This window comes from Solenopsis invicta, chromosome 15 (genome assembly GCF_016802725.1).
Source record: "Solenopsis invicta isolate M01_SB chromosome 15, UNIL_Sinv_3.0, whole genome shotgun sequence".
NCBI lineage: Eukaryota > Metazoa > Arthropoda > Insecta > Hymenoptera > Formicidae > Solenopsis > Solenopsis invicta.
In genome coordinates, this window is record NC_052678.1 from 7,891,304 (window position 1) to 7,907,784 (window position 16,481).

At 36.5% G+C, this 16,481-nt stretch overlaps 1 protein-coding gene across 29 annotated transcripts in view; it reads right to left on the minus strand.

Annotated features, from left to right (window-relative positions):
• The window catches only part of LOC105197149 (basement membrane-specific heparan sulfate proteoglycan core protein), a 166,399-nt gene that overhangs the window by 105,485 nt on the left and 44,433 nt on the right, over positions 1–16,481 (minus strand). For all 29 annotated transcript variants that reach the window (XM_039457991.1, XM_039457993.1, XM_039457994.1 and 26 more), the window contains exons 2-8: positions 4,691–4,850; positions 4,360–4,541; positions 3,402–3,570; positions 2,369–2,537; positions 2,121–2,281; positions 1,286–1,447; positions 239–499 (exon numbers count right to left, since the gene is read on the minus strand). In XM_039457991.1, the coding sequence (XP_039313925.1) occupies positions 239–499; positions 1,286–1,447; positions 2,121–2,281; positions 2,369–2,537; positions 3,402–3,570; positions 4,360–4,541; positions 4,691–4,850 (1,264 nt within the window). The remainder of the gene's footprint in view (positions 1–238; positions 500–1,285; positions 1,448–2,120; positions 2,282–2,368; positions 2,538–3,401; positions 3,571–4,359; positions 4,542–4,690; positions 4,851–16,481) is intronic.

The following is a 16,481-nucleotide window of genomic DNA, read 5'->3' on the forward strand; positions in this document are numbered from 1 at the left end:
ATTTAAGACTAGAAGAACCGCTTTCGTTACCGAGTTTCCAAATATAATATTTCTATCGAAATATTTAATAATAACGTTTAATTATAACTTTAAGATAATACTGTTCTTCGTATTGATTTTCGTTAATCATGCATCATTTTCCGTATGCGCCAGTTCAACGAATCGCGGTTCTTCTAGAACGCCGACTTTTAAGAGTTAATCCCAATTCTCGGCGAAAATCAGCCAGCTCAACTAGTACCTGGATGCGGGCAATCGACCTCGTCACCAGCATCATCGCAGTCCGGGATGCCGTCACATTGCTGCACCGAGCAAATGTAACGACTGCCGTCGTGACAGCGTACCGTGTCATCGGCGCGGCACTTGTTCGAAGACGATCTTAGCGTGGATTCCTCCTCCTTCTCCCTGATATCGAAGGCCGATACCTCCGATTTTACCTCAGGCGTGTGAGTCCTCTCCTCCGATGGGAAATGTTGCGGTACCACGGTGGTGTAGTCAAAATCTGTTGTTTCGTTTATCAGCATGGTTTCAGTGTTGACGGTTGCGATATGCGATTTTTACACGCGCGTTAGCGAAAAGGGCGAATTAGGAGAATCGAAAATCAATAGGGTAATTACCAGGGTTTTCAACCAGTGTTTTCGTACTTCCAATACTTGAATACTTCACAACATGAAGAAAAGAAAAATCTACTCTTGCAATAATGATTTTTTTAGAAAAATATTCTTATCAAAATAAATTTTAATTCTGTCTACAATTTAATTCTCTTTATATGCATATAAATATACATTTTAGTTAAGTTATTGTTGTAATAGCAAAAATTATACTCAAATATAAATTTGACTATGTACCGTTATTGAACCGAGGTTGAAAACCCTGGGAAATGTGGTTAATGCAAAATGGTCGGTAATGAAGATAAAAATAAAGATGATAGACGAAAAATCTATATTAAAGCTCGCCACCCCAGCCGGATCTCCACGAGAAATCTGTGAGAGATATTCAAATATATTTCAAGATACACATATGTAAACGCGACAGTTCGCATTACATTCTAAATTAGTAGAGTTAGAAAATTAAAATATTAAATTATCGAATCATGTCCCAACGTTTATGACAGTATTTACATCTACATTACAAGGTACCGTATACCTACAATCCGCGCAGTCTTCGTTAATCAGAAGAGGAGAATGAAGGTGCAAGTTTTATAAATAAGCACTATCAACAACGACCAAGCATTATGTATAGTTTTCTAGCGAAACTATCATGCAACGTAGAATCATACGTTACTTACCATCTCGTGTCCTATTCGAATCTGTCGGACAATTGTCCTCGTCGGAACCATCATTGCATTGCAATACGCCATCACAGCGATATTCTAGAGGCACACATTCGCCGCTTCTGCACCTTAATTCGGCCGTTTGATCACATTCCGGCTGAGTGTCCTTTTCTCCGGCTATGTTCGGATGTTGTGTGTTTGTATGCATTTGGTACGTCGAGAGAAGACAAAACAAGCGAATCGTGGTAAAGCGAATCGTGGTACCAGTCGGTGTTCATTTGATAGGAGAAAGAGGTTTGAAAAAAAAAAGAAAAAGAACAACTAATGAGAACGAAAACTTAATTAAAGACGAGAAATTAAGACGAGAAATTAAATAATTTTACAAGTTATAAACTAATAATAGTAAATTTCATAATCAACTGAATAAAAAATATGGATGGTTCTAAGTAGTTGGAGTTCGTGAAAATTCTGAGTAAAGTTTGCAGTTAAAAGCAGCTTGAAACAAAGATTGCATTCCTCGTGCATATCTGCTCGTATCAACGCTCTAACAATCTAAACACGCCGAAATCATGCGTTCCACAGAAATGATCAATTTCAGTTTTCGATACTTGATATATCCTCTTATGGATTCTTTCGTATACATTTTTTCCACATATAGCTATTGATCTTGTTCGTTGAGCAGTCAACTGTTCGATATTCACCGGGTTTTCGTACTTTCTGTATTCGGACTTTTCGCAAGCTCGTGGCATCACGGAAAACTGAACGAATTACGAAGTTTAGTTTCGAAAGCTCCGACGTGAAATCGATCATTTCCATGTCGTTAGACGATAGCCGCCTAAGATGGAAATACCTTGGAATATCCTGAACGTAAATCCCTCCGGACCTACTTGGATGCTGCCCAAGGAATGAAACTGCAGCTGTTGCTCTAGGATGGCACGCACCTCAACCTCGTCCGTGAATGTCGAACCAATGTCTAGGGTAACTTGCGACGTAAAAGCGTCGGCTGTTGGCCTGGAAGCAAAATTTAAATTATTAGCCCAAAACGCGGTGGAGACTGATTCACTAAGTGCTAAAGTCAGACTGAATAATCATACTTACGATATCTTGACGACGCTGGCGAAATGATTGTATCCTGGAATGTGACGATTGTACAAATTTTCGACGGCTTCTGTGAGATTGCCGCTCAATTCTCGGTACTCAGGACTGTTTCTGTCAGCGTATTCTCGCCTGTAGGGTTCGCCAACCGTCAACGTTATTCGATAGAATCCTACAAGAGAAACATTCGTTAATAACAAGTAATTTTCTTTAATACAATAATAAATAATATATTTCTGTCACAAAAATATTTTATTTCAAATATAACTTTTACTACGCTTCTTGATTTGTTATGCGCTTATTTCATAGAGCTAATTCATTCTGATGTAACAACAAGATGTTTAACAGTCTGGTAGAAAACAAAATGAAAAAATTTATTATTATGTTTTTAAACATATTGATAAGATTTTTTAAACGTTTTAAAGAAAATAACCTTCTTGTTACTAAACAAATATATTCAAATAATACGACCTAATTTCTTATTATTAAGAAACATTTTCATTAAAAATTTGACGTATTTTAAAATGTATACGAAAAGTTTAAATAGATGATAAACTGTATATTAAATTTCTATATTAATTAATATTAATTACAATAGAATAATTATTATCACCTGTATATATATATACACTTTTTTAAGTAATTTTATCACCGTAAGTAGTACATCTTAATATAAAACTGCCAATTTCTCGTTTTATGTTAAAGTAATCGATAAAATAAGATAAAATAAGAATATGGAAAAATTTTCAAATATTTTCACTATTTTAATAAATAAAGATTTATAGAGAGAACAGACAACTTATTTATGACAATTTTTATTATTCTTCTTATTCTTTACTAATATATATTGTTTAATAAGTTATTAAATTATTAATTCAATGCTTTACAAATAATGAAATCGAATATACGATTTAATAGATTATTTTCTCTTTTATTATTTGAAAAAAGAAGAAATAAATAATTAAATTTTTTTCTGTTATTCAATTTTTTATTTTAATTAACAGAGCTGTGGTTTAATAAAAAATCAAAGACTTACGTGCTTTGCCGTCTGTACTGCGATGTTGGTTTCCTGCGTTTGGATGATAATCCACTTCGCCTGCGCTGCCTTCGATCTCTCCTGAACCAGCCAAATCTTCGTCATCGGAATTTCCGTACGTTATTGGTATTCTTTGACTTTCTGCGGCGTTACTAATCTCATTTTCGTGCTATGCAAACGTAATAACATTTCTGAGTAATAGATATTTATGTAATAGATTAATGTCATAATTAAATAAGATTGAAAAGCGCAAATGTTAAAATTATTTATTAATCTTACTCATAAAAAAACAATTTTGCTGAAGTATCTAAAAATTAAATTAAATACAGATCTTTGAAAATAATTTATTAGATCATCAAAATAATTAAAAAGGATATTCAAACTGGTTGCTGCACTGTTAAAATTCTTTTCAGCATCACGAGCATTCTATATAATTTTAATGGTCCAACAAAATTATTCGCATATCTGTATCTAGCTAAATTTTTAGATACTTCAATAAAACAAAACTATATTTTCCGTGCAATTGTATAATTAATTATCATTCTGTAAATTTATTATTTTTTAATTATATTTATCTTTTCATATTATTTAGATAAACAATATTTGTGCAATTTAATCCTTCGCAAATGAGATTGTTGTAGAGTCCACACAATTTTGCTATTTTATTAATTCTGTCTCAAATTACAAGCACAAAAAAGTAAAAAAAAACGTAATTATGTAATATTTTATTATTTCAAATTATATAATATTTTATAATCGTATTTCTAAATGTCAAAAGAGTATATCAAAATTTTTTCAGATTTTCAGAGTTCAAAAGTCTTTTTATTTGAAAAATACAACCGTTCATCAGTGATGTAATTAGTCTAAGCAGTGAAAAATAAGTTGGTCTGCGAAAGGTTAATTAAATATGACAGACAGGTAGAAAGTTGAAAGATAAAATATTTTCGGAGTTTCGTACCTCGTCGTCTGCTTCGTCATTATCCTCGTTCTTCTCGAGGATTAATCTTTCGATGCCACCAATACCCGTTTTGGCATTTGGCGTTTCAGGCTGATCAAGAGTATGATTTCCTTCAACCCCAACGTTCAAGATGACGGATTTGTCAATATCTTGATTTTGATCTTCATCCTCTTCTTTTTGGCCTATCAAATATAAAATTGGACAATTAAAAAATTGGATAATGACGCAAGTTAAATAAAAATAATGCAAATGTTTTCAATGATTGCAAATTAAAATTTACAGAATAACATGATACAGTTCTAATTGCACTTAATTAAGAGAGAATTAATACCTGGCGGCGCCTGCGTGGTCGTGGTCGTGGATGACGAGGTAAAAAAGTCCCACACCCCTCTCTTTATCCTGTGAAAGAGAGAATGGTCCTGATGCGTTTCGATCAATGGTGCTTGAGCCGCGGTTTGTTTGCCCTCCGGATCGAAAATCAAGTCGTCATCCTGAAAACGTAAGATCGACATTATAAATTATGAATCTTTACAAAAAAACAAACCGACAATTGTTCTTCTATCGATAACGATTTTAAACGTAACAATCCCTGTAATTAATCTACCATCCCTAGCGGAGGGTGCGCGCAACGAGCTTCTAAATCTTTTTTATAAAATGTAAAAGTCGAAATATATATATTTCGGGCGGTTTTATGGATATCCTCCCCGCATTCGTCGCAATTTTTTGCCACTTATGACAAATGCATAAGTCACTATCTCATCGAGTTCCTGCCCGAGTACCTGCCACCCGGATAACCACATGTGACCGCACGCGCGCGAGCAACGGCGACGGCACGTACGTGTGAAAGGCCATCGAGCGTGTATATCACCGAGTATCCTCACGTGTCCCTCATAAAGAACCAATTCTCACCTAAACACACGATATAAATTCAGGATCGTCGAGCCATTCTGCCGGCAGCGGCGCGTCGTGATTCCGTAAAAACCGCGCGACCGGCAAACTGCCCAGGATTCGAGTACGAGGTGGGTCAATGACGTCGCTCGTGGGGGATGAAAATGGAGAACCGGCGGCGTACCGTACCGGTGGATATAAGCTGCAGGAGCCAACCGGAATAACGTATCGTTATGGGCGAATACCTGACGATCCTGGGGTACGTACAACCCGCCCGGTTATGCAAGCGCGCTACCGTTATAGCATAAGTATGAATAATACACCGTATACCGGGTGGTGAGACCCTACGCGGGTTTCTTATGTACGAATGGAAAGGAGGCGACGATCGATTAACGAATATTTCTTTTTCATTCGCGCAATGAATAAATCCTTCCGATCTTCTATTCGCGTGTTCATTTTGTGAGCGACAGTTTTAATCAATGAGGTTAATGAGAAACTATTTCTATAAAATTTTCTAATTCTCCAAATTACGATAAACTTGTAATGCTTTCATTTATTTTTAATCTATTATTCTTTTCTTAATTCTTTTCTTTTTTAAGCATTTCTACTCTATGTCTGTCTCTTGCGTGAAAATTTAATTTTTCTTTTTTCAATGAAAAAAAAATCACAAGTAAATTTAAGTTGACTTCTTCTTATCTCACATTACGAATAAAAGATTGAAATTTATCGCATCGGTAGCGTCGATTTCTTTTCAATGAACCCTTTCCGCAGACAAACAAGATAGGTGTCTCGTTCCCGACGCGGCACGTATGCACGCGCCCACAAAGTGCATGGTGCTGCAACACGTGAGCGGAAATGTGTCGTGTCTTTTTCCATGGGTGCGAGATGGGAGGCTCGTGCACCGGTAATGAAGCTTAAATCGCGCCTAAGCCGAGACGTATTATTACGGTGGCGCGTTTACACGCCGCGCCGGGTGTCATTTAAAGATTCGCGTGCAGCATCCCAACGGTCGCCTTTACACGCGAGCACTCGTGCGTGCACACGTCGTCGAAAAGCGAGTGCGAGCATAGCCGCGTTTGTGTTACGTAACTTTGAACTCGGTTTTAACGAGGCTAACGACACGGCGTGCGGTACGTTTATTAATTCGCATACGAGGCAACATCCAGACGTTTGCACTCGCAATCGTCGCGAAGCGATCTAATGCCTCTACTTCGAATCAAAACGTTATCTCATCAGAAGAATTTATTGCAGTTCTGTATTAAATTTTGATTATTAGGAGAACATAAATCGACATGTGAAAGCCATTAATTAAAGATAAGATTATTCGGCCACAGCTGAATCTTCAAACTGACGTTTCTCGCGTGATTTCATATATATTTTTGAGTTCATTAAACTGTACGTCGAATAAATTGTAGATTTTAAAATACAGTGAAACTACGTTGAAGAAAAATAATATCACAATATTAAATTGATAATTTAGTAACAATGATGCTAACAAGCATTCACTATGGCATTCATGCTAATAAAAATATTTTCCTTCCAAAAAATACTACAGAAAACTTGTTGCAAAAAATAACAGAGATAAAACTTGAACTTTCCAACATTCCCAGACGGATGTCTTAGCCAATTCGATCACTGGGACATGTCGTGATATTTATAACTGGTAATGTTTAGAAAGACGCATAAAGGTGGATGTGATAGACAATGATATTAGGAGAATTTATTTTATAATTTGATAAGCTTGAATTACACAAAAAATAGAAATATCAGCACAAGGATTTCAATTATAATCGATTAATTAGTTCAATGATTTTTTTTATCTCATCGTTCGTGCGAGCACTCCGACGATATTCGCGAATGTGTTTCTCGAGCATTAACAGTCACAAATGCGAGTCAAGAACGCAACAACGCCCGGCGCGCTTGTTGTTTCGAAATTGCGGAAGTCCGGGCTTAGCGGGACGCAGATAAAACGTACTGCGAGGGACCATTTTAGATCGCGATAACGACCACGATGCGCAACGCATCCTGCCAGAAAACAGCTGGTACATTGTTCGCGCGCAACGCAATTTTATTATAGATAATTTCGCATCTCAACTATCCTTTAAATGACAGCGTTGCGCGCGTTTATCGTCTATCATAATGAGAGCATGAGTTTCATAATTTCAAAAGATTATTGGAAAAAAGCAAGATGTACATCCTTGCGTCCTAGATACTTTAACAAATTCAATAAAAATCAGAAGAACAAGTAAAGTTGTTGAAAAGGAGATATTAAATAAAATTTGAAACATATTTCGCTTACACAATTAAAAACTTCAAATAACTAAAGGTTCCATTTTTTTTTTTCTAATTTCTTCCCTTCACGATTTGTACAGAATGTCCCATTCATACACCCATTTCAAAATAAAGAAAATATGCTTTTATCGCAGATTTAGATCACACGTAAAAAAGTAAGAAACTTTTATGTCAAAACTTTTTTTCTACAAATATCTCCATTGATCTTTTAAATTTATTTTTTCATCACATTACTTTTAAGATAATTTTAAGATTAATGAAGGCATTTTTTCCAGAAAAAAATGTTTGAGACAAAAGTTTCTATTTTTGTTTCTTTGCGTTTCTCTCTAATCCAAATGTGCAATAAAAAGTCCATGTTACATTTAAAAAATTCAATATCCAGTCCATAATCTGAGTAGTTCATTTTTTTTATCGGAATCAAGTTAAAAATATCATTCGTTTTATTTATCAAAATTAGAAAAATTTTTTTAATAGAAATTAGTTTATTTTTAAAAAAATGTACAGATGATCTGACACCCTGTGTCTAAAGTTTCAAAAACGTCTAGTAATATGTTTCTCGCATTTTGTTACATTTTATCACTCCGTGAATTTCTGCAGTTCTTGAGAGCGCGAATTCATCGTACTATCACGAAGCGTTAATGAGAATATAAAATTGAAGTCGGACGTCATAATAGTGCAGTTCAAAAAAAAGTAAAGAGTCTGACCATGGAAGGGAGGGGGAGAGGGAGACGCGGAGCATCGAGTGCACCCCGAGACGCGGAACTTTGTTATTCCGGGCAAGTTTTACACGGGATTCCGCAGCTAAGTCCACTCTATGATCCTTTCACGGCAACTACGTGCTCATACTTCGACAAAACACCGCCCCTATAGTCCGAAATCCTTAAAATGCATGGGAAATACGTGTTGCCGCAGGTTAAGTAGCCTCAGGAAATTCGTCCTGCGTCGAACACAGGTCCGGAGAACTTCAGAGGGCTTTAGGATGGCAAAGTTGCCGGAGACGCGACGGAGACGTAAGATACTCGGTCAACCTTCCCATTTTCATTTTTTTCTTCCTCCCATTCTTTCTTTTTTCCTTCTTAACGAGGCTTCACCTCACCTTGGGCGATTCGAGTAACGCCGGTCAGAATGACTCGGCGGGATGGTGTATTTCGCAATTACGCAAAAACTCTCTTTCGTTGCCATATGCGGTTACCTGAAACCGCAAGTGGAATATGCGGAGAGCCGATGACTATACAAGGTAATGCGCAAGAAGAAATGTAGAAATCGATAACGGTAGTGAGAACGAGTGGATTTTCGGAAAGATGATTTAATCGTCGCTAATTGTTGATGACATTAAATACAGGGAACGACACATTTGTATTCTTTTCCCCAATTTTTACGTATCCGCCGGAATATCGCAGATTTTTACATCGCTGCACACGCGGCGCTCTGATAAAAACCGATAAGCGCCTGCGAGAGCAGCGGCACTTTCGCCGCAAGCTTCTCCTCTCATTGATGCAATTCTGAATTGCCCGTATGTTACCGAATCATCGTATGTAGGCTATCTTCGTTTGCTTACACTGTGCTCGAGTGACGTGCGCACGAGATAAGAGATAAATATCTTTTACACGGTGCCTTCAACTGGCTCCAGCCGAAAGGCTTTTTTACATAATCGCACCGATAACAGAGATAGCATATTTGAGAAGAGAGAATTACAATTTCCGCCACAAACGTGAAAAAAAACCGAGATACCGTTCAGATTAGAGGTTCCGATTCCCAAAATACATCCGAGAGAAAATTAATGTTTATTAATGTTTATTTAATAAAGAATCGATATAATATTGAAAGCGTTAAACAATTCTTGACTTGGAACAAAAATACGTAGAAATTCCAAGTGGTTTGTAAACTCCAATAAAAAAACTTGATGTCGCATTAAATTAATTTATAATTTTGAATCGAATTTTGAAAATGTATAAAGTCAGAAATTTCTCCCCCCCTCTCTCTCCTTCTCTTTCGATTTCAACAAACGACTTATTAATTAATTCAAATATAATTACAAATTAAGGTCGATATTCAATGATTTATGAATGACAATCTAATTAATTACGCCTCAATTAAAGATTGAAAATTATTTACGACTATAAACTCCAATCGAGATTTTTTCCGCAGTGCATTTCTCATTATTATTTAGTCAATTGTAGTCGTGTGAATGAATGTGAGCACATTACATTTTTCCTTATACTTTGTATTGATACGTAGGCCTCGTAATCGGGGCGCTTGCAATCTACAGGTCAAAGCGTACTGTAGATAATCAGCGACCTTTTGCTAAATTTTTAACTCGAAAAATTGAAGATTACTATCGATAGAAGAGAATAATTTAAAACATTATTATCGCAAGCATGCGAGAGCAAGTGTGTTTCTTCTTCATATACACAAGTTAAATGCAATAATTTATAAATATATGATCTTTGCAATATGATAATATTTATAAATATATGATCTTTGCAATATTAATTTTCTTTCATTTTATAATTATTATATATAATATTATAATGTAACTTATCATTATCTAATACTAAAAGAAGAAAATCGCGATACGTACTTCAATATTATTTCGTAATTCATTCATCGTAGTTATATATATTTAGACGTGATATAGCAAAAACAAAAAAGTTAACTGCTGTAAGTGATGTCATACTCAATAATAGAACGGTGTTTCTGTCATTTTATATTTGTCTTACATTTAATAAGCAATAAAGATAGAATAATGAATCTCGACAAATAGCGAGCTTTTTGCCATTCTATTCTTATTTAATAAACGGTAAAGATAGAATAATGAAAACGTGCGCTAACATTTTTATAAGTATATTCTGAATACGGATCATAATATTTTAGCAAAGAGAACAAAAAAAAAATGAATTTTAAAATGCTAATAATATATAAATTCTACAGCAATCTCCTTTCACGAAAGATAAATATATTTATTAATATAATCGTCGTAATGTTATAATTACTAATATGATCGATATAGAGCGTCCACTAATCCCGCTTCATTAAACTGCAAACTGCAAAAATTGCGACGTCCATGTATAGAACGACTTCATCGGTATGATTTAGTGGCGTCGAAGTATGTCTCGAAAAAAAAAGGGACGTGCTCAAAGGTCAAGATCCAGCACGTCTCGCGCAAGGCAGACAGGCAGGCAGGTTCGGAACGAAGAAATCCCCCCAATTTGAGGGACTTCTCCCGGGGCTTTGACTTAACGAATATATACGTCCAGCCTCTCGTGTTCTCCAGGACGCGCGAAAGAGGACGGTGATATGACGCGAGCAAGAGCGAGCCGATAAAAACGGGAGGAGGAAAGAGATGAGAGAAGGACGAAGAAAAGAGGAGAGCGAGACGTCGGTCGATCGTCCTTTGTCTTAAGCCGTGCTATATTAATGCGAAGAACATGTTACATGGAGTGGAATAAAGGGGTGGCGACCGAAGGAAGAGGGAAGAAGAAGATGGGGAAAAAGGTGACATCGTGGCGCGAAAAAGAAGACCAGAGTCGCGCGGAATACTAAGGAGGGTCACACACGCCCGCCGAATCTGCGTCTAGGATGCAAGGACAAGAAAAGGTGTCCCCGCTACCTTGCCTTTGCATTTTAATAGCCTCTTGCGGGAGAAACGATCCGAAAAAGATAAAAAAACGGCTAAATACGAAATGCTATATAACAAATAATTGTAAAGTGTCAAGTACTTTTATTACTTTCTAAATATGAGTGTGTACTTTCTAAATATGAGACGGTAAAATCTTACTGGTTTCCAGTGCTGTACTTATAATTGTGATCATCAGTGACTATTCGCTGCCTTTCGGTGATTCCAATTTACCCTTTCAACCCCGAATTAATTCTATTAAAAAAATTTTTTTTTCTATTTATTATTGTTTCTAATATTGTAAAGATGGTACCTATTAAATATTTATTTCTTTCGGTTTTGGAGAAATCAAAATGTTGTTCAAACATCGATTAACTTGACATTTAGATATATTTGAAGATTGTTGCAACGACGGGTGCAAATGGGTTAAAAAGCAAGGGGCATTCTAGGCTAATAGATTAACAGATATGAGCTTTCGCTACTTTCATACGAACACAACGATAATTTTATACATTTACAATTCCTAATGTAATAAATTGAGAATGGAGAGACGCAGAGATAAGTAAAATAAAGAATAATGTAAAAAAAAATCTGCGTACACAGAAATATAAATCGATAGCTTTTGATACACTGTAAATCACACAGACAAATAGAACGAGCTAAAATTCGCACGTACGAGTAGATTTTAAACAAGAAACGCTTAATTCCTAACACCGACGTATTTACTGCGGTGCGAGACCGTCGAAGTAGGGATGATCTTATATGAACCCTCATATCCTCGCGTTTTTCAGGACGACAGCCAAATAATTCCGACTCGGACAAATACCTAAATCCTCTCTTGGCCACGGTCGCGAAATTGCGGAAATCATCTCGGTCCGATTTCCCGAGGAGAACCGCGACGTCCGACTACTCTCACAACGGCCGACGGTGCCGCGGGCTGCGGTCTGCCACTCGCACGTCAACTCCCGACACCGGAAAAAGCGCATTAACCAGTTTTCGGGGAGAGCCAGTCTCGCCGACAACTCCTCCGCGAGAAGGATTTCGAATGACGAGATATCAATTCTTCCGTAATTCCTATGAAAGCTCCGTTTCTTCTTATCAATTCTTGTACCAGCAAATTCTTGACGTGTAAATGCAACGCCGATAATCGCAACATCATCGATTCGTTAAAAATTGGTGTAAATATTGTTACACAAATAGAAAATCGATCCAATTATCTGTATAGTTTGAAATTCATTTCGTAAATTCGCAAGTATGTGTCTTTAAGTTGTTCGCTTCAGTCTGCTAATTTTGATGATAAATACAAAGACAACACGCGATTATATTTATCGAGCGGACGTATGTCAGACTGTTTGTTAATTTGATTCAAGAAAAGAATTGTCTTAACTGATCATAAAGGATTTTTTTTATTAATGAGCACGACGCGAAATTAATCGTGGAATCGTCAGAAATGAGTCGAGATGAAATTAAAGAGAAAATTAAATTTTCCCTATTAGATCGTTGTCTTCGTTATTATGTGTACATACCATGTTACTCTCTTTCTAATAATGTCTATAGACTTTTCCCGATATATAGATTGGTAATGATTGGCAGTCTTTCATTAAAACTTAAAGTAATAAAGTATTAATATTATTATATTAACCATCTGTCATTTAAACGCCATGAATTTAGAGTGACGTTTAATGTAATTGAATGAATTTAATAATGAATTCCTTTTCATTTTTAAATTTTGATAAATTGTTTTAATTATCGAGTGATTTGATCAATTTAATTATGAAATGACTTTAATAATCTTATGTAGTACGAGTGTTTTTCTATCAAAAAATTTAACTATAATTTTATATAATTGTATGAAAAATATAAATGTATCAAATTGTTGCAAACACTTTTACATTTCTATTAAAATTATATACTTAATTTATTTTTTTCGTTAGCAATCTTTTATTAAGCTTATCTTCCTTTTCACACAACAATTTTGTCTTTTAGTTTACACGACGCTAAAGGCAAATTTATTTAAAAATACTTTCAGCAGCACTAGAATCGAAATCTCTTTCTGCCCGATTCATCGTCCGTCATCCTTCATCGTCCTCTCTTTTACCTAAGCGGTTTCTCCCCGTTTTTCCTGCGGCGTCACGAGCGATGAAACCCGAAGCGACGAGTAGCGTGGTCTCAACAAATTACGGAACTCCACTTACCACTTACCGCCCCAACGCTCGTGTCGTCTGTTACGATCTGCCGCACACCCGTTCCCCCTATAAAGGGGCGCGTTAAGTGTCACCTCGGCCGTCGCTCGCGAGGGGTGTAAATTGCATGACGACCAGCTCGACTGTATTCACAGAGATTTGTTCCCCAAGGTTTAACCCTTAACTGTCACAGTTAATTTCAAATAATGTAACTATTATTACGTAGGTCAGTATATTATACACGCATTTATTAAGTATTCAAGTGGCACGTGTGCAAAGTATTTTAGAATTATTAGAGAAGTACACAAAATAGTTTTCTTGAAGTGTTTAAAAATTTACTTGATACGGATCTAAAAATAATTTTTCTGAGCCATTAAAATAATTATATATGTTCAAGCGTGATGAGAAAGGGTGCAAAATATTTTGACATTCTAGCAACTAATTTGACTATTCAGGTCAGTCAAATTTAATAATAATTTCTTTAAAATTAGTTTTGTAGATAAAACAGTAGAAATTTTGACATTACAATAATTCACGATGTATATAAATCAACTGCCAATTATATAGCAAAAGTAAAATATTTCTCACTTAACTTAAAGTAAATTTCACTAGAATTTTAATTCAAAGCTTAATCGCTTAAGATTGAAATACATATTCAATGAAAAATATGTGTGAAAAGTAATAATAAAATAACAATCTTGTATATTCTCGTTGAAGAAAGATTAAATTTTAAAAACAAATTTTTAGAAAGAAAGTGCACTTTCTTTCTGTCGATTCCAGAACATCCTGTATATATATATAATAAATCGCGCTCTGGCGAGAATAAGCGCCTACCGTCCATCCCATCATGACTAATGAGACAGATAATTATGGAAGCGAGGTGAAAGGGAGAAGCTCTCTTAATGCATGCCGACGAATCTCGTGAGAAATCAATCGACGGCGGCGACCGCCCGCCGATCATCATCGGGCTGCTCTCACGTGAATTAGCTTACGCAACACGTCCCACGTTTTTGTTTGCCCCGGCCGGCCTCTAAGGATAGTCGATCCGACGGTCATTAACTCTATTAAGTCGTTAAACCGCGATGCACCGATCGCGCATAGTCATCGCACGTGCTGCTTGCTCTCGTCTGATCAGTGCGTCCGTTTCACGATCCCCGCCGGCAATTGCGCTCGCTTTACATTTATCTCGGCGAACCTTGAAGATGCGCGATAACGGCATCGAGAGATTTCGCAAGTACGCGTATTCGTCTTAATCTTAGCCGAAGCAAAACGAAGTCTGCGCGCGACTCTCATTAAAACGCCACAAAGCTTAATTTCTCGCATGACCACCGCGGAATAATTAGAGGCGTTTGTTAATTAATCGAACAATTATATCCCCTTTGTTTCTTCTTCACTGATACCAATTCCGTAATATTTAACTGCTGCCGATGTTTTGGTTCCCCGAAATTCCCAGTATTGATAAATACATTTGTGCGACTGATTATCAAATGTGAGTTTTATCGTGTGACCCGCGGGAGAAGTTGCGCGAACACGTTTCGTAATCTGCAAAATTAATCACGTATCGAATGAATAATTCAAGTAAGAATGCGAGATAATAATATACTTTTGCAATTTCTCATTTTATAATTAATGTAAGCAATAAATTTTCCAATGAAAAACAAGCATCGGTTTATATGTAGATTCAACTTTAAGCAGTAAGTTTGTAGCATGTAATGCTGCAATAATTATTAAAATTAGCGAACGTTATATAATTCAGAATAACGATACTTAGAAATAAAATACAGATAAAGTTCCTTATTTTTCCAAACCCCTGACGTTTTCACAGCATATATAAATGGCTCTATTGAAATATTCATTCTACGATTTCCCGCTGCCGTAACGATACGGATTTCGTTAAATAATGTTTCAACCTGCGTTTCGATATCGCCGCGAACGTCGACGTCGACGTGCAATTCGTCGACGAATCTAATCGATGGTGGCCGCCCGCAGCATGGACGATTGTATCGGCGATGTGTTTTGACGGGCGTTCGTATATGCTTTCAGTGAAAATAATGTCTGGAGCGTTTCGCGATCTCGCAGCCGGCTCGCGCGCGCAAATGTGCTGTAAGGAGCGAGCGGCTAAACCTTTGCAAACATTCGAAAATGAATATCAGGCGATCGCGCGCGAGGTCGCGAGAGCGCGAGAGGGTTTCAATGTAGTTCAAATGTTTCAAAATATCTTTCACGCCGACGTATCGTACAGCTCTCCGCTCCTTTTTCCGCTCTACAAATATCCGTCTCCGAAAAAAGCTGTATCTTACACGTGTAAAAATCCTCGAGTCGAATGCAAGACTTAATTGAAAGATATTATGAGTCTAAGCCAATTTTAAGAAGTCAAAAATAAATGGAATAGAAATTCGTAAAAATTAGAAAAATTACTTTCAATTTAATTTAACATTTTAATTATTCGCATTAACATCACAGAATAAAACTTTATAATTAAATTTCATAACTTTATGTTTACAAAAAATAAATTCCCTTGTGTTTAAAACTCCTCTAATCCCCCTCCCCTCTCAAAAAATATAATAATTAGATATAATCAGATATAATTCAATTTGATATGTTTAAATCAAAAGATGCGCGTATAAAGTACACGATTATAAAATATATAATACGTGGGTTCTTTATCGGAAAAGTTTTGAGATACATTCCTCTGGCAATAACGATTCTAACGTCATTCTATTGATATTAGATCTATTTGCCGAGCATAGATGCTCACACCTGCAATGCAATCGAATCGTAACTTTCGGGTCGAATGCACAGTGTATGTACATAAGAAGGGCACTGTTCCTCGTCAGGTCTGGTATGCGTATATCGCCATGGATATAGGCCGCGTGGCCGTTTTGTTTGGTAAAAGCAAACAATTCCCCAAGGAGCCCATTTCCGTCGAGCGCGTGGATCGAGAATAGATCCACGGGGGAATTAGGGCGATGTGTAGAACTTCAGAAGTAGACCTTCTCGTCAGTTAGGCTTTGATCCCCCGGTTGATAGGGTGTCCACCTTTTCCACAGGAAAATCCGCCGGCGACGATCGTATCATAGATGGGCTAACGTCGACCGGCTTCGATCAGTTTGGCAGCAATCAACGATATCACTATGACGCAG